This window comes from Eurypyga helias, unplaced genomic scaffold (assembly GCF_000690775.1).
Source record: "Eurypyga helias isolate BGI_N326 unplaced genomic scaffold, ASM69077v1 scaffold39737, whole genome shotgun sequence".
Taxonomy (NCBI): domain Eukaryota; kingdom Metazoa; phylum Chordata; class Aves; order Eurypygiformes; family Eurypygidae; genus Eurypyga; species Eurypyga helias.
Window position 1 is genome coordinate 339 of NW_010260508.1, and position 22047 is coordinate 22385.

The 22047-nt window shown below is 39.8% G+C and overlaps 1 protein-coding gene across 1 annotated transcript; it reads left to right on the plus strand.

The window, feature by feature from the left end:
• The first annotated feature begins 3703 nt into the window (after positions 1 to 3703).
• Positions 3704 to 21835, plus strand: GPI (glucose-6-phosphate isomerase). Its single transcript, XM_010155058.1, has 18 exons — positions 3704 to 3708; positions 4061 to 4151; positions 5049 to 5117; positions 7882 to 8001; positions 10187 to 10270; positions 10360 to 10506; positions 11812 to 11883; positions 12823 to 12867; positions 13676 to 13729; positions 14656 to 14716; positions 16416 to 16459; positions 16681 to 16833; positions 17181 to 17310; positions 17676 to 17752; positions 18973 to 19101; positions 19628 to 19703; positions 19787 to 19853; positions 21362 to 21835. Exons 1-18 carry the CDS (start codon positions 3704 to 3706, stop codon positions 21483 to 21485), a joined length of 1548 nt encoding a protein of 515 aa, XP_010153360.1. The 3' UTR covers positions 21486 to 21835.
• Positions 21836 to 22047: the final 212 nt, after the last annotated feature.

Consider the following 22047-nt stretch of genomic DNA (forward strand, 5'->3'; position numbering starts at 1 on the left):
GGTGGGAGCCGGACGGTAGCGCTCAGTGGTTTCGCCCGGTGGAGTGGGACTGTCTTCTGTCCACCGCAGACTGCTCGTCGTGCGGTTACGCTGCTGCACCGTACCGGCACCCTGAGAAGTCTGATGCGGTGTAGATGCGTCCCTGACTGCAGTTTTAACTGAGCCTGGGTAGTACAGACCTAGCGAGCTTCTCTTCTCCAGCGCTGCGATAAGACTTGTTGCGTATGTCGAGCTTTTCATTAGCATCCTAGGTAAAGTTACTTTTCTTTCCGTTTCAGCTTATTAGATACATCTTAAATTCTAATTAAATCTCCCACGTGAAGACCTGCATACCACTATACGAGAGTTAAAATGTCATTTGCAGTGATGGCCGAGCTCTGCTAAGCTTCTGGAATATTGACTTCATCTGGCTCTTCTAACAGGACATTTTACACTCCTTTAAGAACTTATTAATAAAATTACCTTACACAAATCTACTAGCTCCTCTCTAACCAAGTGAGTTCTGGTTGCAAGTTTTCCTGATCTCCAGTATATCCTGAGACACTGAATTTGGTAACATCTTGGAAGAAAGGAAAGCTCAGGCAAGGTAGCTAAATAAATCAAAAGCTGTAATCAAGAGGTTTCTTATAAGGCTACTTCCTGAATGGCTCAAGCAAGTACTCTCGCTGGGGTAACACTGCATCTTAATCTCTTCGGCTGTTGCTTTAATATTACCCAGGCTGCTTTAACCATGAAATACACTCTCAATCTCAAATAGTCCATATCTCATTGCTCTTGTGAATGTGTATGTTTAGGCTTTTTTTAGTGTTGCACTGTCACTGTGCGCAGTTAACAAAGAGGAAGATGTTTGACAACTATTTCAGGCACACAGGCTCATCTCTAACACAATTTCTCCACGCGGGAAGTCTTCTAAAATGTGTTTATCAGGAAGTTTTTGGGAAACATTCTTTACCCAGGTTGTGTGTTTCGAATAGCCGCTCAACTTTGTTTCCTTTTGTGCTGCCCACAAGCCTAGGAAATGGTCAGTGTATTAAGTTTACTTAATCTATTTTAATCCTTTCTTTTCACAATTTCAGTCCTGTTTCCTGATTAAACCAACACATTCTAGACTATCAGGGGAAATTTCTCATAGTAAAATACGATTGCAGAACTGACAGCCTGGGTGAGTTTTGACACATCTGCTTGTATGCTTCTCGCTGCCACTTTGAGACAGATCAGCAGAACAATGGTATTTTACATGGGTTGAAAGCCTAAGAAGTCTGCAGGTTTGGCCACAAGGTCCCTGCTGTAGTCTGCACTTCTCTGCTTGTGTGAAATTAATCTTTATGAACATATTTCTGTTAGTTCTGCTAGGTACTGTCATATAACCATAGCCTATCTCTCTTCCTTTAGAAGGAAAAGGGAAACTTTTACCCATGCAAAAATGCTTCCTGATACTGGGTCTGGGGAAATTTGAGTCTGGTGTGAATAACTTTTGAGTATTTTATCTCTGAGCACAAGCATCTAGTTAATCTTTTTATAAGAACCTTACACTCACTGCTTGTGTCCTACAGAATATAGATAGAAGATCCTTTCTTCCTTTTGTTCTGTTCTTCCTCAGAATTTGTGTATCCTGCTCTCATGTTTGGGAAGGTAGTCAAACCTGTAGGGTACATCTTACAACACTAAAACAAAAAACTATTAGTTTTGAGGGGCTAAAAGGGATATGATGCAGCCATCATAAAACTTGGAAGATAATAGATACCTTCTTGCTGATTAAGATACTCTTGATGCAAATAGCTAGTGGGAGATGTAAAGCACAAGTTGGCTTGTCCATTATGAAGGATGAGAAAGTCTCCACTCTAAATCGAAACCATACATATGTAATAATATATCTAGGGGTTGCATACAGCTTCTTTAGTTTGTGCTTAGATGGGAGATAAGTCATTCAGAGATGATGCTGGTGACCTTCCCATTAAGGGCTGCATCGCTTACGTGACAAGGCTCTTGTGCCACCTGGTAGTGCTGGCATTAGCTGCTGCGCTGCAGAATGGGTTGCATTAGCAGAATGCAACCGAGCTGCAGGGTTGGTGCTTCTGTGTAAGTAAAGGGTGGGTCTCTCCATGTAAGGATTTAAGATGACATGGCATTGTATGCTGTGTTCCACCTTGTGTGTGGGAAGTTAGGTCTGGTAGCCATTGCTTGCCACCTTGCCGCAGTTTCCTCAAATGAGTAGTGATTTGATTTCAGCCAGAATTTCATGGTATGCTTTTGTCTTCTAGGTCTAGTGAGATTGATCTTTATTCTTAGAAGTAAAATAACAATGAATTGTAAAGTAAGGCATATGTCAGGTAAACATAAAAAGATTGCAAGTATTTCATGTTAATGGAGTTAGAACATTACGAAAGACTATCTTTCTATATGAAACTGTAGATGAGAATTTTAAGAGGTCAGTTTCTCTAAAGTGAAGCAGTATTACTAATGTATACTAATGGGTTTGCTGTATCATTAGTAGAATGTGGTCAAATCTGAGATGTGTCTGTAAATTGCATCACATGTCAAATAGAAAGACCTGCAGGATTCATTCTTACTTTTCTTCTGTACTGAATCAATAAATAGCAAATTTGGCAGGTGAGAGATTCTTCCTCCTTTAGCTATCTACATTCCAGGTATCCCTGTACTAGATGGTGAGGGTCTCAGGGTTACTGTTTGCAGCCCCCTGAAGAGAAGGATTAACAGTATTGATAGTGTTTTTCCTTATTTGCTTTGTGTTCTTGCCTATAAAAGAAAATGTCATCCAGGATTGTGCTTGAAGATACCTTCTGTTCCTTATTTAGGGTCTCTTCCTTATTTAGCAGCGGAAGCATGTTAAGACCAGAAAAAGGACATGTTACTGTGTTTTTCATCCAGTTAATGAAACCATCCAAATATCTAGGCCTTGCTGATTATTGCTGTTATTGACAGTTCAGCTCCATTCTTCCCTTGCAGAATCTTGCCTGCTCTCATATGTCTTTTTGGAATAGCAATTGTGCCATGGCTTGTCCCTGTGAAGTCTCTGGCAGACGTGGTCACTAAAATAACAGTGCATATTTCTGTGCTCGAGTATTGGGAAAGAAAAAGCAGGAGGGATAACGAACAGTGTGGAAACACTGGGAATATAGATGCGTGCAATTTCCTGTGGCTTGCATGTGTGGAGAAAAAGCGGGACTAAGATATAAAAGGCCTTCTGTGCTTTTATAGGAGGCCTACTGGATTACTTACAGAACTTGATTCTTCACTTTGGGATAAATGTGTATACTTGCTGTGAAGTAGTGCAAAGAAGAAATGGGTAAAAAACTGCTATAAAGGACTAGATGGGCTGTAGAACTTCTCACATAGCTACAAGGCTAGCAAATACAAACAGGCTCACTTGGTTTCTGTTTTACTACCAATTCTGCGTTTCATCTCAGGTAAACCTAAAAGTGCTTGTGTTTTGAAGTGTTAGGCTATAGCTTTCAGATGAGGGGTAGTTAAATAATTCGAAAACTTGTCCTCGCTGACGCAGTATAGTGAGACACCATGCACAGGTGGTGTTTAGTTCTGTGTGGTAGTTTACAGAATGCTTCTGTATGTGAGGCTGCACAGACTTCTAAATCAGTCTAGTTTGTTCAAGTCTCCTTATAAAAGAATGACTACATTTGTTGAAAGGACCTGTAGGAAGGCAGTTTAACTTAGCAGCGGAAGCATGTGGTAAGCTTTTTACCCCCAGTATATTAGGAAAAATCTAATTATTGTTCAAGAATGCTAGTGGCTCTGTGAAAACACAATGTGATTGTTCAACTGTGCATTATATATGCTACATTGTATTTGGACTCTCACAAGCAGAAAGTGGGCACTAACTTGTTGAAACCCATGGTCTTCAATTAAAACAACATGCTAGGTAAGTCATTTTATGGAACTTGGGGGGCAAACTGGTCCTTCAGTTCATCTTTAACTTCATATAATTAGGATTCCAATTATTTTGTAATCTTTAGAGGAGTTATTGTCTTAAAACAGTCACTCTCCAGGAATGTGGAATTAAACAATCTAATTGTTTTGACAGCTTGACTCTGAATACTGATCATGGGGATATCTTACTGGATTATTCGAAGAACCTTGTTACAGAAGAAGTGATGAAAATGCTGATGGAACTGGTAAATCTTTACAATGTTGAATTAATAAACCAAATAGTTTTTTTAAAAGGTAATTTTTACCTCCAACTGATCATTGTATTGTAGCTTATATACAATTAGTCTGAATTTGAGAGACCAGCAGTGTTAAGACATCTGTTTGCAAATCTTGGCACTGCTCAAAGTCTTGCATTGTCCTTCAGCCCCAAGGTAAAAGGCCATTTTTCAATGTGCAGATCTTTCTTGTGCTCGCTGAAAAGATTTTTCTGTGGAACAGCAGCTGGCATATGGCTCTTGAGGTCTGCAGTGAAATGAGATTCATATATGGTTGTGAGAAAGTGATGTCTTTATACCTGCAGTTTAACAATACTTCCTGTGTCATGCAGTCTGAGTTTTGAGATTGCTTTGCAGCTGGATGTCTTTTCAGAAAGAAGTTTGTTGTTAACTTCAATTTAGCATGGTGTTTGTATTTACAATCCTTCCTTAACCATTGGTTCGACCAAACGCTTAGACCAGACAGGACACAGACCTTAAAAAGGGGAGAAGTACTAGCAAAAATAGCCATCAAAAAATTACTTTTGCTTCTCTTTACTTAAAAATAAATTCTTACTGGTACAAAGGATTAATGAATCCTGTAGCAGCATGACAAGATGAAACAGAGAAATTAAGAGGAATTCATTGCATCTTGGTCATTCAGCACATTAGTGCAACCTCTTAAAGAAATAAACAGCCTGCATAAAAATACTGGCTTTAAGAGAACCAATTTTTAGCTAGAATCTAGTTGGTCTGTCTAATCAGTACAGTAATTTTGTTTCACTGTTGTGCATGGTAACTGTTCACACTCTTTAATGCAGCTGGACCTTTGTAGTGCATGTTGAGCTCCTACTATTTTTAAGAGGAATCTATTTTTACGTTTCTCAGGCTAAGTCAAGGGGTGTGGAAAGTGCCAGAGAGCGCATGTTCAGTGGAGAGAAGATCAACTTCACTGAGGTAAGGCTATTTCTGTTCAGGGTTCTTCCCCTCAGTTGTGTTTCTGTTACGGGTGATCATGTGTTGGTGCAAGAGGAGTCTTGAGAAAACTTACTCTGATCGTTACCCTGAAATGCTGAGTGGTTGTGATGTTTGCTGCATTGCTTCTGTGAGATTTTTACAGCTGACAAAGCTTTATTCACACACTTTCATCTGTCTATCAGACCTCCCTTCAACATGTGTCTTTTTTTTTTTAGAGATTTAGGTAATATATTTTTTTTCTTTTCTTCTCTTTCCTCTTTTTTGTAGAGAGGAAGATGAGTTAGATCTTGCAAAGGGCATGGAGCAGAGTATTGCTTTCCAGGTATCCCTTACCTGCTTTTGCCTAATGTCAGTGTTCATAAAGATTAGGAAATTGCCTACCGAGTTTTAGTGAGGTTTGTGTAAGTCTTTCTGCTTTGGCTTGTTGATGCTACTTATCTTTGGGTACATCTAACAGTAGGAACTATAAACGATCTTGAAATTAAGCACCTATTTCAGTAAGAAGATGAGTTTCTTCTCTTTGCAGATCTGAAGGTTGTAATTATGGCTGAATCTTGGTTAAAACATACAGAAAACTAACTGTACTTTTTTCTGAAATTAAAAATAGGAAGAAAGCTGGAAACTCAGTGTAGTGTGATTTATTAGTCTGCTTTAAATATTAAAGGCTATTTAGTATGTTTGAGAAATTCACAGAAATCAGTATTTTCTTTGACAGTTATTGACTGATTTAGCTGTTGCACAAGCTGTTCACTTAGAGTAACAGCAGTTGGACATTGTATTGTTTGTGGATGCTACATGTTTGTAAAACTGCACAGACAGAAACAAGTAAAGCTTCACTGGAGAAATGGTTCCTTTTCCTTCTGCATTGATGCCTTCAATTCACAGATGTAATTGTAGTTAGTGAAAAGAAGTGGGAAATGAGCATGATAAGTCTTAGAAAACAATCCTCCAGGTATATTTCAGATATTGCCTCTCACTAGCTTCATGTCACACCAATGATCACAGGGTTTATCCGTCTCTGACCACGCACATTCAACAGATGTGCTTGGCTTCTGCTGCTAGCTCCCTACTTTGCTACTGTATTGATATAGCAGCTTTATGGAGCAGTTACCTGTATGATGCATCTAGAAATCTTACTCATTATCAGGTTGTTTCTCATTTACAGTAAGAAGTTGACTTGGAATTAGATTTGGTTGGTTGAATTTTTTTTCTGTTTGTATGAATATCAAGTTGGTTTGGCTCTGGAATATGAGCATGTGGACAATGTAAAATTGTCAGGAGACCTTGAAAACAGGATGCTGTCAAATATCATGACTGAATAAACCTAAAGCAATAAGGAGGGAGCTGCTTAATGGCAAGAAATGACTTGTCCAGTACTCTTGTTCTGATTTAGAACATATTTTAGCTATTTGTCTGAGGTATTTGGAACTTGTCTGTATTTGGTGCTGCAGGCATTGGCTGCATGGTATGTGGTTATGTGGAAGTTCTTTACAGTGCACCCAAGTGTGTTATTGCCAGGTGTTTGTCCCAGATAAGTTAAAACTTGCAGCTTGATACAGCACAAAGACAGTGCGTTGCAAGGTAGCACCTGCCTGGGCCACTCGCTATGGGGACAGGCTTCATAGCCCACCTGATACTTAGACAATACTTCTGTTTAACAGTAGATGTCAAATATGATTGTGTCTCTTGATGAAGACAAAGCCTCCTTGAAGCCTGATAGCAGGGAGAAGTGTTTACCAAATACCATTCAACAGATGAGTGTTGCAAAAAACCTTGCCTCTATTCACCCCAAATTTAAGTGTGTCCACTTTGATAATTTGCAACTGAAAGAGCTTGTTCATATTCCAAGTCAGTAACCACAAACTCAATGATCTTTGAATTAGCATTTGGTACTTAAATCATAACTTGGCAGTTCATATGGTCTGTGTTGTCTTTGTCTAACAATGCCTCTCGTTGTAGCAAGGAACAATGAGGTAGAGCAGATTAATTTTTTAATTTGTGCATTAGTATTGACTAATTCCTTCATTCTGGATTAAAGCTGTTCAGCTCCTGAATGGGTAAATCACAGGCCAGATCGTGGTGCTTTGACTTGTGTATAACTCTGGGGAACTGATATAATATAGTGCATGCTAACAGATTGTTTTCTTGTAACACAACTGCCACCTACGTATCTGCTGTGAACATGTAATTGTGGGCAGTGGATAGAATAACATGGCTATTGTATTCCTTTTCTGTCAAATGTTTAAATACATATTTGTGTCTCCTCTTATATGAAATGGACTACTCAGGATAATTGAGAAAATGCCAGAGAACTCTGGCTGCTTGTTGTAATTGATCTTCAGTTTCATCATTAATAGGAAGCAACTTCATCCTTGTATACCAGAAGCATGCCAAAATAAAGACCAGAGTACTGAATACTACTGAATTCTGAACCTCATTCACTAAGTACTTTTCAAGGGATTTTGAGCTTTCTATTCTAAGTAAACAAATAAGCATTTGTTTACTTTGCATACTACATGTCTTTAAGCCCTCTATACTGATTCTGTGAAGCGAGAGGATGATTTAGATAGCTGGTGTTGAGTGTGTGTATTACACATAGACACACAAAGTACTGCTCTACTAATTCCAGTTAATCTGAAGGTGTTTTAAATCTTGAAGATTGTTCTACCTTTTGGACAAGGCACCTAATGCCCCTGGGTATAACTTTGAAATATCTTCATCATGTTTTTTTCCCTTGTTTCAGAACCGAGCTGTGCTTCATATTGCTCTGAGAAATCGTTCCAATGTGCCAATACTTGTAGATGGGAAGGATGTTGTTCCAGAAGTAAACAAGGTGTTGGATAAAATGAAACACTTCTGCCAGGTATATAGTACCACCATAGGTTACTTTTAATTTATGTTCTATATGCAGTCAGGTTCTTACATGTGTGTTGTGAAGCAGTGATTGTAGGCTGGTGGATTATCAAAGGCACATGAATTATTGTGCCCTTGTTCTGAGGTTGACAATAGTTCTGCCTCTAGCATGGGGTTGGAGCTGGTTTTAGTACATGCCTCTCTCTGTTTCCAGTTGGGTTGTTATTTAATGGGCTCTCCAGATCTTGCTCTTCTAGCAGAAATCTTGCACTTAGTTCAGAAGTATTGGAAATCATTAAGTACCACTTGAATATTGCCTTTTTTCTTGTTAACTTTTCAACTAGTTGACCCTATCAAGTAGAAATTGCCTCTTAAAATTTGTGTAAAATCAGAAGAGAGAAGCTCGTGGCTCACTTAAATTTTATGTTCTACTTGTATAGTTTCTTAAAGATTTTCTGGTTTCAGGTCAGATTCTTTTGATTCTATTCTGTTTGCAGCTTTAGCAGTATGAAAGTGTGTTGTTCCTATTTAAATACAGCTGTGAACTATAACCTGTAAATATAAATGGAGAGGGTGGTGAAGCACTGGAACAGGTTGCCCAGAGATGTTGTGGATGTCCCATCCCTGGAAGTGCCCAAGGCCAGGCTGGATGAGGCTTGGAGCAACCTGGTCTAGTGGAAGGTGTCCCTGCCCATGGCAGGGGCGTTGGAACTGGATGGCCTTTAAGGTTCCTTCCAACCCAAACCATTCTCTGATATGAATTGTTCTTTGATTCTGTACATCTTTAAAAAGTAGGCACCTGTCAGACTTGTGAAGGAAGTGTTCTGAAGAGCTTCATAGAGCACTCCAACAAAGCCAGATTTGTATGTGACTAAAAACTAATCAGTAAAAGCTCAGCAAATAGTTCTAGTGCATTTTAAACACAGCTGTGAGGAACTGGACCTGCTTGGTTACTCTTGTGAGTCTTGTCCGGGTAGTACTGACTAGTATCACTTCAAACTCTTGCCTGTTAAGCTGTACAAAATGAGCCTGGACTATGTCCAGTTCCTAATGGATGATGCCAAAACCACAATAACTGACACTAATTGGTCTGAATTTGGTAATTTCTTCAGATAATGTAAGAACTGAATGTCTGTTTCTATGGTGGAGTTTTTAGCTGATTAAGATTTTGGTAGCATGAAATAGTGCCACCCTCTTTATTGCTAGATGGTTTTAATCATCAGAGCCTGTGACTGTCAGTTTCCCTGCAGAGATCTTCTCCACAAAATAAAAATCATGTTAGGTGGCTCCTTTGGGAAGGTGAAGATGATTGTTTCACTTGAGCAGATAGGATTTTAGAACTATGGCAACATCATGTACAGGCTATGGGAATGGTGTATACTACAAGTGGATTTTCTGTTTGGAAGAACAAAACTTTAAGTTAAATGTCTGTAGGGAAGGAGAGCAACTACCAGCATAACTAGGTGATTTGCTTTAGGAAAATTGCTTTAGAATTGGGGAATGTGTGTAGAAGTGTGCATGATATTAGAAAGATTCCTTTTGTGATTGGAAGAAAGGTAACACGTAGGTGGTACGTGAGAGCTGAAATTCAATGCAGTGTTTTGATATTAACTAATGTTCATAATCTGTTTGTCAGATATCTCAGTAACTGTTCAGACAGCAAGAATAGAGCAGAAACCTGTACTGTGGGCTATTTAGGTGAAGCCCAAAGTAAATTTTAAAGCAAAACATACATACAATACAAAAGCTTTTTGAATCTTTGGTTTGCCAATAAATTTGTCTTTTTTTAATGACTTTTGGTTTAGAGAAGTTGCTTCTAATTGAAGACACTTAAAGAAACCCTTCTGGTGCAAATATTTGTTGCAAATAGCTTAATACCCCAGATTTTTTTCATCTTTAGCCTGATTTATCTTGCCTTTGCTGAAACTCTGTAAATACTATAGTAGTCCAGAAAGAGTTTGATATTAGAGTGTTTTTTAAACATGTACATTAGACTTGACACTTAACGAAGTGACATCTTAGACGTATTTGGTTGTGTCTAAGAAGGTAGCTTTGAGTGTAGGCTTTAAAGTCTAGAAGTTTGAAGGTTGCTTTGGACACTTTCTACAACAAAGGCTGTGTTTTCAGGCAACTTCCAGCCTTACAGTTAAAGTTAGTGATTCTAAAATGACCATTTCAACACCTTATTTTCACAGCGAGTCCGCAGTGGTGAATGGAAAGGCTACACTGGAAAGGCAATCACTGATGTGGTCAATATTGGGATTGGTGGCTCTGACTTGGTAAGTTCCTGACTTGTATACATCTTCCATATTCTTGTGTGTGTGTACGTGCTTGCAGGGAAGATAATCTAATTGTTGCTTCTATCCAGGGCCCTCTGATGGTAACTGAAGCCCTGAAACCATATTCCAAGGGAGGCCCTCGTGTTTGGTTTGTATCCAACATTGATGGTACTCATATAGCCAAAACCCTGGCTGAGCTCAAACCAGACACTACGCTCTTCATCATTGCATCAAAGGTATGTGGAATACAAGCACTGGGGTGTGAGTTCCACTGCAAAGGATTCAGTCAGCATGGAGATTTGTCCGTAGATCTGGAACTTGTACTGTGGATGATTTCTAATAGTTCCTGGAGTGCTATAAACACTCAGGTTCTTTTACTTAAAAAGAGGTAAAGATATTCTGCTGGTAGTTTGTAAGATAGCACTTATTTCTGAATACAGACTTAATAGCTCTCTTTAAGTCTTCCCTTGCTAATAACTTACTGTTATAAAATTGCTAGCTGCCATCTTCCTTTGAGGAGTGCCTCTGTCTTAGCAGTGGGAACTGATGAAGGCAAACTTGATAATTATGTAACTTGGGTTGCCTTCATTTGTAAAGCACAGTAGAACCTTTTTGCTGTTGAAGGCAGAATCTGCAACAAATGAACATGTGTGTAATGCTGGCCATGCTCTATGGTGGTGCTCATTATCTTGTCTTGGCAGTACTGCAGCTGAGCAACAACTTATGGAGTAATAAGGAACCTTCACAAAGTAATACTAATGGTCACTCTGCATAATTGAGTTCAGGGATCACGGTTCAAAGGCTTAGACTGCCAAATTGAAAGAGTAACACTTCAATTTCTGTTTGCCAGACTGTAGTTAGATAATTGGATATATTTGGAAGAGGATGAATGGCTTTTCCCCCTGACAGGCTTGTGTTTCATAATGAAATATTTCTGGAGATGGATGAGAGTAGGTTGAATCTACTGTTCCCCCTTAAAGCTAAATTTTGATGGTTGAGTAAATCAGAATGCTTGCAGATACTCGCAAAACTGCGTGACTGAACTTCCGTGCACACTTCATGAAGCAGGAAAATGTTTTCCTCTAATCAGCAAAATGAAATTATGGCAAGTCTTAGCAGAAACTAGTGTTCCTACATGAAAGAGGAGGAACTGAAGAACAAGAAGACAATCCAGCTAAGTTGTTGTGTTTTGATGCTCAATTAGCTCCTTTAGTTGAATGGTAAAATTTCGTATTTAATGAAAGACTAAAGCAGAAAATCTTAGTCTCTAGGTTTTGCGTAACAGTTTGAGGAGGGAAGGTAGGAAATGTGGAATAAATATTCTAGTATATGCTAATTTATAACCAGATAAGGTAAATCTAGCAACACTAACCTCTACTGGATTGTTAAGGTTGCTTTTTTTGCTGCAGTATGGCAGCAGCTGTCCATTATGAACACCTAGAATCACTCTGCTCATCCAGCTTGTATGATGTTTTAGCAGCCTGAACTTGTTTCAACTGAAAGTACCGTGTTTGACATACTTCTGGTTTTCTGATGTGCAGACTTTCACCACCCAAGAAACTATCACCAATGCAGAAACGGCTAAAGAGTGGTTCTTGCATGCTGCTAATGATGTAAGTCTAACACGTTCGGGTTATGTAACAGAATGCAACAGCTTCTTGTGCAGTTTCTCCCTCGTCGCTCTGTGCTTTGGAGTAGATCCAGTAGCTGCCCAAACATAAGCTGTATAGCTCAGCAAATGCTGCACATGTAACAAACATTTCAGTGACAGGCTGTTATGTATGATCAGAGTGATAAAGCCACTAGTGGTTTTTGTTATAAATGCTTGTCATGCATTGTTCCCTTAAATCCTGCCATTAAGTAAGCTTAGCATTTACCTTAGAGCTGGCTAATAAGTTGGTGGAAGCACTGACATGGAAATCCAAGAATATAGTGTTTATGTGGCATTACTTTCCAATTCTTGGCAAGTATTTAAACATTAGAAATGAAGCTATGGTTGGAGTGGTATACTGACATTTCTATGGCAGATGGCTGTGCTATGAATAGAAGCAGCCTTGTATTTGGGTCATTCTCTCCTGTTTCTAACCTTTAAAAGAAAATATAAGATTGTCTTTAACCTCTTCCAGTCAGGGTAGCTGTACATAGTTTGAAAGCTGGGCTTTGAAATTCCTCATTATGCTACTGTTGCAGACAGCTCATCTTTGTTCACCAGAATATGTACTAAAAGACTGAAGTCTAAATCTGGAGTTTGAGATTTATCAGGAATTCCAGTTGTCTTGATCTTTTGACCCTATCTGTAAGGAGAGTGCATATACAGCAAACTGATAATGCTCTTAAGGAAGTAGTGACTGCTTCCAGAGGGCTTCATGAGAATAGTACCACAACACTACCTTCAGACAGGCACATGCCAAATCCCACACCAGATGTGAATGAGAGCATTTCAGGTTGATAATGCAAATAACTGACAGTCAATGGTATTTTGTTTAAATGTAAATAGAGAAATCAAAATAATGGGCATCCTAGATGTAACAATCTGTTTTATTTTTATTAAGCCTTCAGCTGTGGCCAAGCATTTTGTTGCCTTGTCTACCAATGGTGTAAGTATAACAAAGCTTTTTTTTGTCTGTCTACCTTTAAGATAGGTTTCCTTAATGGATTTTAAAGTGAGGCTATCTTAAGACACCATTACTTGATTCCCAATGTTTAGGCTTCCTCTTGAAAAGAAGTGGATAATTTTCTACTGAAAAGAATTGAAATATTTCCAAAGTAATGAACTATAGCAAAATTCGACCTTCACTAGATTTGCGCTTTTTCTACTGGACCTTTTAAATCTGAAATCAAGGTCTCTTACACTTTAACAACAGGACAGTTATTTCATGAGTGTTGTTCGTAATTGCTTTAATATGTGTGGATGCTGTTACATGAACAAATACTACTATTCTAGACTCCTCTAGTGCTGAAGGTAGTTTGTGTGAATAATCTGCATGAAACACCACATCGGGGTATATTATCCTCATCATATGGTACAGAAGTGTGAAGTAGACCAATAGCAATTAGACTGCAGTAACTGAGAGGCTGTCAGGTACTGTGGTGGGGAGTTTTTCTTCCATTTTGGCTCTGTTAAATGTAAACTGAATGTCAGTCCAGCTTCTCACTAGTGTCACTTAGATCAGAAAATGACTGTTACTGATCTTGAGACTACTGAATAGTGATCTCTGGAAATTAAGGTGAACTTTTTCTGGTAGATACTGTGGGGTTTTTTGTTTTGTTTTTTAAATAGAAGCTGTAATTGGAATTGAGTATTTAATGGGTCCCCAAGCAGTGTGTGTGTTTATTTGATAGACACAAAGCTTTTTAAAAATGTTGGGTTTACTTATGGTGTTCTTGCATGCTTCTTTATTCTAGCCTAAAGTTAAAGACTTCGGAATTGACACAGAGAACATGTTTGAGTTTTGGGATGTAAGTAAATGTCTAATGCATGGTAGATGTTAACTGTTAGAATAATGTAACTTGCTTCAGAAAATTCCACCTACATGTCAAGAAACTGCCAAAACACCTAAGTTATACTATTTGTATTTGTACTGAAACATCTGAAAACTTGCTACTAAAGGCAAATTGTGAATGTCAGGCAAGCGAAACAGTCTTGTCTCTTGGCCTGTCCATTAAAATCCTGCAGTCAGAGGTCTGAAGAGGAGCCTTCTGTATTCTTGGCTATCTAATCAGCTGTTGGGTAACAGGAGATACAAGTCTTAACTTATTCCTCTGTGTTTATTATAAGCTGTGACATTTGACTGTTGGGGTCTGCTGTATATAACCTGGGCCTGTAAAGGTCAAACTTCAGAAATGGGAGCCTAATTTGATATTTTATAGCAGATGCATATTTTAAGTATACTGCCCTTAGTCTTAGCCCTTATACCTAATCAGAAACAGGTTGGGTTAGGTCTCATTAACTATGTGCCTGCTAATTTTAAAGCTGCTGTTTAGGAATCTGGTTTATGTAGAGCATTACCTTTCCCTAGATAGTGTCATAATCTTGCAGAGGCAGGCTTTACCTATGCAGGAGTGGTATTAAGAAAGCAGTTAAGAGAAACTGCAATTTTAGTATTTGGAAGTGAACTAGAATCAAAGGATTTGCTTCAACAGATGTTATTAATCTGACAAGTGGGATAACTTCTAAGTGTCCAAAAATGCATACCTAAGGGTTCATTAGGGGGGTGCTGTAAGGTGCAGGTTCCCTTGATTGTACTATATAATGTGTAGTGTATTACCAGAAAGAATATTGATTTTGAAGAAGATAGTTTAAACACATGCTGCTTTTTTCAAATAGCTTGAATAAGTTTGAATTTAAGCCTTGTCTCCTGTCTCAACCAGTCTCTTGTTTTCAGTGGGTTGGTGGCCGCTACTCTCTGTGGTCTGCCATTGGTCTCTCCATTGCCCTGCATATCGGTAGGTATTCCTGTGATGTAACCATGCCAAGAATCGGTTTGCTTCAGGAGTGTAACTGTGGAATAAGTTAACAAGAGCAGATTGTCAATCAGGTTTGGGGCAAATGCGGTTTTACCCAACACACTCAGAGTAGTTGGATGTTTGTGCTAAAACACCATCTGTAATGCAATGGAAACGTAAAATTTGGTACTGAAATTCCAGAACTGCATTTAAACCATACTTAGGTATAAATATTCAGGTTTTGTTACTCTAGTCACTTGCACAGCCAAAAGTGCCTGATTTATATAAAGCCATGTCAGTGTTAAAAATTAGACCTTACAACTGACATTCATCAACTATTTAAGAGTAGGGTATTGCATTTCTGTGAGTACGTAGACACTAAACATCAAAATCCTATGTCTGCAGTTCTGCATATGAGCTCTGCCTACTATTGTTAATTGTTTCCTTCTCCCATTACTTCCTTTTGTCCTCACTACTTGTTCTAGATATAGGGCCTGATGACACAGGAATGCTGTTGCTCTGCAATCAATTGCAGATAAAACATAGACCCTCTACAACTGATCCCCCACTTACTTGTCAGTGATGGCCCGTAACAATGCAGTGCTTTGGGTGCAGAGCTCAAATGCAGGTGGAGGGTGCACAGTGGAAGACCAAGAGCTCTAAGAACTGCTGTTCTTTGGTGAGCAGGCTGTTCAGCCTTGCATTTGTCCCCCTGTCACTACTTTCAGATATTTGAAGTCCAGAACCATAATGTTGGTTGCCTTTCTAAATAAAAGCTGGCATTCCCTTAGACTGAGTTTAGAAGAAAAACAGTGATTTTGGGGGTTTTGGAAAGATACAAATAGGAGCTGTCATGTAGAAAAACCTATGTGATCAGCAAAATTAACTTCAGTCAGGCACTTAGTGTTTTGTCTGCAATAAACGGTTCATCTCTGCTGTCAGACAGATTTGGTGCTGACTGCTGACATGCCACTCCATCTGAACTTCTTGCTCTTACATCCTTCATCTCCCTGAGCTGGCTTCTGACCATAGGCAGAGCTGCTGCTTTGGTTGCCAAACACTTAGTCTCCATCTTTCTGTATAAGAATCAGGATTTCTGGCTTTGCAATAAAGGATTAGCTAAAGTATTCATTAGTGGAAATGAATGGTGATTTAAATACCCTAATTATAGAGCAAGGAGTTGTTAAGAGAATTGGGGGGGGGATGAGGGGGCTGACCTTTCTCTTTGAGAAGACCTTATTACAGTTGTTTCTCCTCAGATCAGCACAAATCACTGCTGTACTAGCTTTGTCCTGTTTTCTGGGGGGATGTCTCTCCCACTATGGCTGACTAAGTGTTCAAACTAGCTGAAAAGTATTTAGTCTTTAAAAAGTATTAAAAGAAGCTTTTTAAGCCTGGTTGTAATGCTTCTTTCTTCCTTCCAGTTGCTCATTCTCCCTGACTGGGGATTTTAGGGAAATGTTTTTGAAGTATGTTTCATGAAGCTAGGCTTGCTCTGAAGTCCAGGCTTTAATCATTACTAAATACATCTGGCTTATGGGATGCAAATGTCAGGTGAAGACAAAGTGCATCTTTAAACTCAATTAGTAGCCGGGAGCCTTGCTGCATACAAGGAGTTATAACTGTTATGCTTGTCTCTACAAGAAAAATCAAGGTTGAGTTGTAGTAGTAGATACAAACTGACGTCTTTCCTTGTTAGGTTTTGACAACTTTGAGAGCCTGCTTGCAGGAGCCCACTGGATGGTGAGTGTGGAACACCTATTTCAGATTTACTCCTCTTAACAGAGTTGTTAGTAAGATAACTGGAGGCAGGTTGGTTTCCAAAGCTCCCCATGCATCCTCAATGCTTCTAAAACAACTCTGCCTGGGAAGCTGTCCCTGGATCAAAATAACAAACAGCTTAAGAGTTGGGAGGGATGACAGTTGCTTTGTCACAAGTGTGATTCTTTCTTTGTGTCACATAGGATAATCACTTCCACACTGCCCCACTGGAGAAGAACATGCCTGTTCTGTTGGCCATGCTAGGGGTCTGGTACATAAACTGCTATGGATGTGAAACCCATGCCCTTCTGCCCTATGACCAATACATGCACCGCTTTGCTGCCTACTTCCAGCAGGTAAGGCTGAGGCAGAGTAAAGGTTTCAAGAGGCAAATATGTAGCTATGCTTCTGTCATGCTTCTAGACCCTGAATGCACGTTTCTAGGTTAAAATTGCAATCACTTAAATTTGTGTAGTTAAGGGCTCACAGAGACTGGTGTCAAGATTGATACCAGCTTATTTGTTCAGTAGAGTTTTTTACTCAGACCTCCATTATCTTGGTGTCCATAAATAAAGCAGCTATATCCCTGATGCTTATGAAACATCCATAAATGAGCAGCACTCGTTACAGTTGATGTATGGAAACATGTATTGATACTGTGGGGTTCTGCAAGAAAGGTGATACTGCCCTTCCCTTCTTTCAGGGTGATATGGAATCTAATGGCAAATACATTACCAAGAAAGGCTCTCGTGTGGACTACAGTACTGGCCCTATTGTGTGGGGAGAACCTGGCACCAATGGGCAGCATGCTTTTTACCAGCTCATTCATCAAGGTAAACGAAACTATTCAATACTTTGGTTTTGAATGGCTACAAAGTTGGAAGAGTCTGCAGAATTGACACTGGTTTGGAGGTTGGGCTGTTACCTAACCTAGCACCGCATTGCTCTGGGGCTCTCAATTAGTGGCTTTAGAAGGCTACAGGGTGCAGGTTTGAACTCTACAGTAAGGAGTACCAACTGAAGCTGAAACTGCTGAGCTGTATGGGCACTTCCCACTGCTCTTAATAAAAAAAGGTTTTTTTAAAAGAAGCTTTTTAAAGTGGTTGAGTCTTCCTGTAACTCAAGAAAATCTACAATTCTCACTACATTTTCGAAGGCCCTCCTGTTGCAGGGTTAAACACGTGTGTTTTTCTTACAGGAACTCGCATGATTCCCTGTGACTTTCTGATTCCAGTCCAGACCCAGCATCCAGTCAGAAATGGCTTGCATCACAAGGTAAGTTCTTTGTTAGGGCACCCATATTTTCTTGCGGCTGGAGGCACTGAAACTTACTCAGTATTGCAGTGTGTGAGATTTTTTTCACATGTCCCTTTGAAACTGCACATGTAGGCTTTGAACAGTGGTATCTTTGTTCTTGAAGAAATTGCAGTCACAGTTCTTGAGGCAGATTAGTGGTGTGGCATGTTGGCCTACTGAGGCTGGAAAGACTTGAGCAATTAAGTATTTGGAGAGAGAATTCCTTGTAGAATTGTAAGGAATGTAATACTTGCAGGGTGGGAAGCAGCAAATTCTCAGAGCTGATGAGAACTTCCTCAGATGCTGTCGTGAGTCTTAAACTTTAGGACAAAATGCAGTGAGTATATCAGCATGGCTAGGGTGATAGTTCTACACAGAAATTTTGACCAGTCCAGGGTTGGTTTGGATTTTCAGTGAACCATGTGCAGCAATTGAAGTTCCATAGGTAGAAACATGTCCAGGTCTGCTATTTCCAGCATACTTGTGAAAAAGCATGTTTCACTAAATTCAATCCTGTAATCTGAAATAAGTGCTGTTTTAAATTGTGTAATAGCTCTTTGCCAAGTAACACCAAGTACAGGTGAAAGATCTGGAAGATGGCTTTGTAAAAGAAGGTGAGAAAAGGTTTCGTTCTCCTGTAGGTATTGTAAGGGTGTATCTTCAGTGTAACAGGTAGGACAGAACACATGAAGTTACAAGCTAACGTTTGTCAGGGAATAGGGAACTAGAATCTACTATTTTAATGGTGTATGGTGTGCTGTGGGGCTCTGCCTTCATATGGAGTAAGTACATCTTGGTTACCTGTGGCCAGTCTTTGCACCTGCCTTTCCATGGGCATGATGTAGCATAGGATAAAAGTATAGAGTACACTGGGTGAGAAGGGTGTGAAATCTGCACTCCTTTGCTCTTGAGACTTGCTGTCAGTCTCCGCAGGGGCAGGGTTCTGCAAAACAGTTCTGGTTGTCTTTGGATACATGCACTGTTACAATAGTAACAAAGTCTCCTGGCACACTGAGGTGGAAACCAACGGTGGGCATTGCACAGTTTAAAACTACTATGTGTTTTACTGCTACTGTGTTAGAAACAAGACTTCTAACTCTAGATGAGGGCTCGGCCTGGCTTGGTTTCAAGCACTGGGTATCACTATTCCAGCTACGAAAATAGTAGCTTGAGTTGATATTTATATTTCTACCTGCTAGATCCTTCTGGCCAACTTCCTTGCTCAGACTGAGGCCTTGATGAAAGGAAAGACTGCTGATGAAGCTCGTAAGGAACTTCAAGCGGCAGGATTGAGTGGAGATGCTCTGGAGAAGCTCCTTCCCCATAAGGTAACCAGGCTGTGCACTTGACAGCCTTCCTCTAGTTAGATGCCGCGGTGGCAGCGTGGGCGTTGTGTGGGTCTACTCGCTGCACTGCCTGGTGGGGCAGTGCCCTCCCGTGGCTGTCCGCGGCTGGTGCCTTGACAGCCGTGAAGGTTGTGTTACAGGTTCTGCCTCCGCCGGCCTGGTGCAGCAGTTTATAAATGACACTCTTGCTAAAGCATGCTGAGCTGGACACCTTTTGAGGCTTTTAGGAAAAGATGAGCTATCTCACCACTGCCCCTGGGATATTGACTTGCATTCTACTACTTCCTGTAGCCTGCAGTAGCAGTCATGGTGCTCGGAGATGGCATTTTGCCCTTATGTTTGTAATAAACCATGAAAGTGATACAATCTTAGAGTTGTTAGCCTTTAAAGCTTCCAGGATTTGCTGCTAATACAAATATTCCAGTGTGGGCTATAAGGAAAGTGTCAACTGCCAGTTTCTGAGAGTTTTACAGCACAGCAGATAACAATATAACTCTTGTTTTGCAAGGTCTTTGAGGGAAATCGACCAACCAATTCAATCATGTTTACAAAACTCAACCCATTCACTCTGGGAGCCATCATTGGTAAGTAAATAGATCTCTCATCTCTATGTTCTTAAGACTTTATCAGAAAGTTGATGGATGAATTTTTTTTTCCCTGCTTATAGCCATGTATGAGCACAAGATATTTGTTCAAGGAATTGTCTGGGATATTAACAGCTATGACCAGTGGGGGTAAGTCTTTGGTTGTTTTCTTGTGTACTTATTGACTGTGGTATTCCTTCATCTGTCATGATAGAGAGAAGACAGTGGAAAAAACGTGTTATACTTGGCCCAAATGATTGTAAGAGTTTCAAATGAAACCAGATTTTCTGGGGTTGAGTCACCACGTATCTTTGTTCAGCTATACATAACGACTTTGTGGATAGAACTTCAGCTAAGGACCTTTGTACAATATGATTTAAAATACTGTGAATACACTAAAAAAAGGCAGTAATAATGAGTAAAATAGTCAAGCAGGCTGAACATGTGCTCTGAGAATTGGAAAATAATTTCCCTTAGGGAGGGAGAAAAGAATTGTTTTACCCCTAGAAACATTGAGTAGGTAGGTTGAATATCATCTGGTACGCAGAAGACTGACCAGCTCTTAATTTTCATGTACTGGAGCTGCAAGAATGTTCTTGGCAGACGTCTTCATGTATAAAAGACCTGGGTATAGTGCAGGCTGCACCTGTGACCAAGGTTCATGGTAGAGCTCCATGTAGAGAACATCAGCCTCACAACAAGTTGGTCACTCTTAAAAATGGAATACTTCATCTGCAGCTAATCAGATTCTTTTACTCTGTAGTAATATTAACTGTATAACATACTTTACAAAGACTTACACAGAAAGAGAGGGATTGAGAAGTTAGTTAGATTTTGGGTGAAACAGGCCTATGCTGTGAGTGGTTATTTGGAAGAGAAAGTTTGCTCTGCAGGCTTAGAATAGCAGTTTACACTAGGCTGTCTTAAAGGCTGAAGGGTACGTCTGTCTCTGTCTATGCTTTACAAGAGCTATGCTGCTACAGGAGGTTCTTTAACTGAAATAATGTAGTAGAAACTGAACATGGAAGACTGAATGAATGAAAGCTGATGTCTGCTATAAACTCTGAAATTAGGAGTGGGATAGGACTTATTACAGCTCTTGCTGCAACACATCAAAATCTGAATGGCATCCCAAACTATGGAATGTGGGGATGCTGTAGAACCAGTCTAGTTCCTAGCAGGTGTTGGGATATCATAAATTCCTGCCCTGTCTGTGGCTGTAACTCCTGGTTAGCATGCTGTAGTGTTGGGGAAGGCTTCTGTGCCTGAAACCCAGCTGTTGTTTATTGTCTTGATGCTACAAGTCAGTGCTCTGAGTGATGTCAGTTAACAGTGAACAGTAGCAAGCAGAATGCACGCTGCATAACACAAATGGGCACTGAAGGGGAGAGGACTCTAAGCTTTAAAACTTGCCCTCTTTAGACATCCTGTAATCTGAGCTGTCTGTTCAGCTAGGCAGCTGGGAACTCCAGTTGTTCACCAGTGGCACTGAGCTGAATAATAACTTTGTCAGTAACTTGTGGAGGGAAAAACATTCATCATAGTGTTCACTGTCAAGATACTTTTTATTGGCACGTACTTTTAATGTCAGTGGCTTATAGTAAATATTGTGAGTTGTTTGCACTAATGTTGTTGTTCTTCTGCTTTTGTGAATGCAGAGTTGAGCTTGGAAAACAGCTTGCCAAGAAAATTGAGCCTGAACTGGAGTCAGATGCTCCAGTGACATCTCACGATAGCTCAACAAATGGGCTCATCAATTTCATCAAAAAACACAGAGCCTGAAATGAAAGATTTGGAGGCCATCGACAATCTAACCACCGAATACCCAAATCTGTTGTAGTTGTGCTTTTTTAGCCACTTCTAACAAAAATAGCACTTTACAGATGTAGCTTCTTCACTTGTTGCAGTTCAACTTGTTGCGTCAAGTGTTGCAAATGAAAACTAGTTTTGTGAAACCCAGAGATTGTATAGTTGCTTTCTGTTTTTTGTGGCTGTTAATCTGTAAAGTGCAGCTGGTACGTTCCTCAGTTCTTATCCCTCAACTTCCTTAAAGATGATCACATACTGATATTAGAAAATAAAAGGTATGATGGATGAGTAAAACTTCTTCACTCTGTATCTTCTGAAGTGCAGACCTGGTAACGTCTGCCTCACTGACTGTGTAACGTCCTCTGAAGACAAGTAAACTAACTTCTGTTTTTTTGGACTGGTTCTGTTGTAAACTGGAAACTAGAATGTGTTCAAAGAATCGATTCTGCAGCTGTAGATTGTTTATATTGGATGATTTGACGCATTTGAGCAAGACCAATCTTTTTCAATACTGCTGTGAAAAGGCAAGTTTACT

Coding starts and splice junctions, on each gene's coding strand:
- GPI (XM_010155058.1), top strand. Junction 4,152..5,048: donor TGAAAATGCTGATGGAACTG/GTAAATCTTTAC, acceptor TACGTTTCTCAG/GCTAAGTCAAGGGGTGTGGA. Junction 16,834..17,180: donor TTGCTGCCTACTTCCAGCAG/GTAAGGCTGAGG, acceptor CCCTTCTTTCAG/GGTGATATGGAATCTAATGG.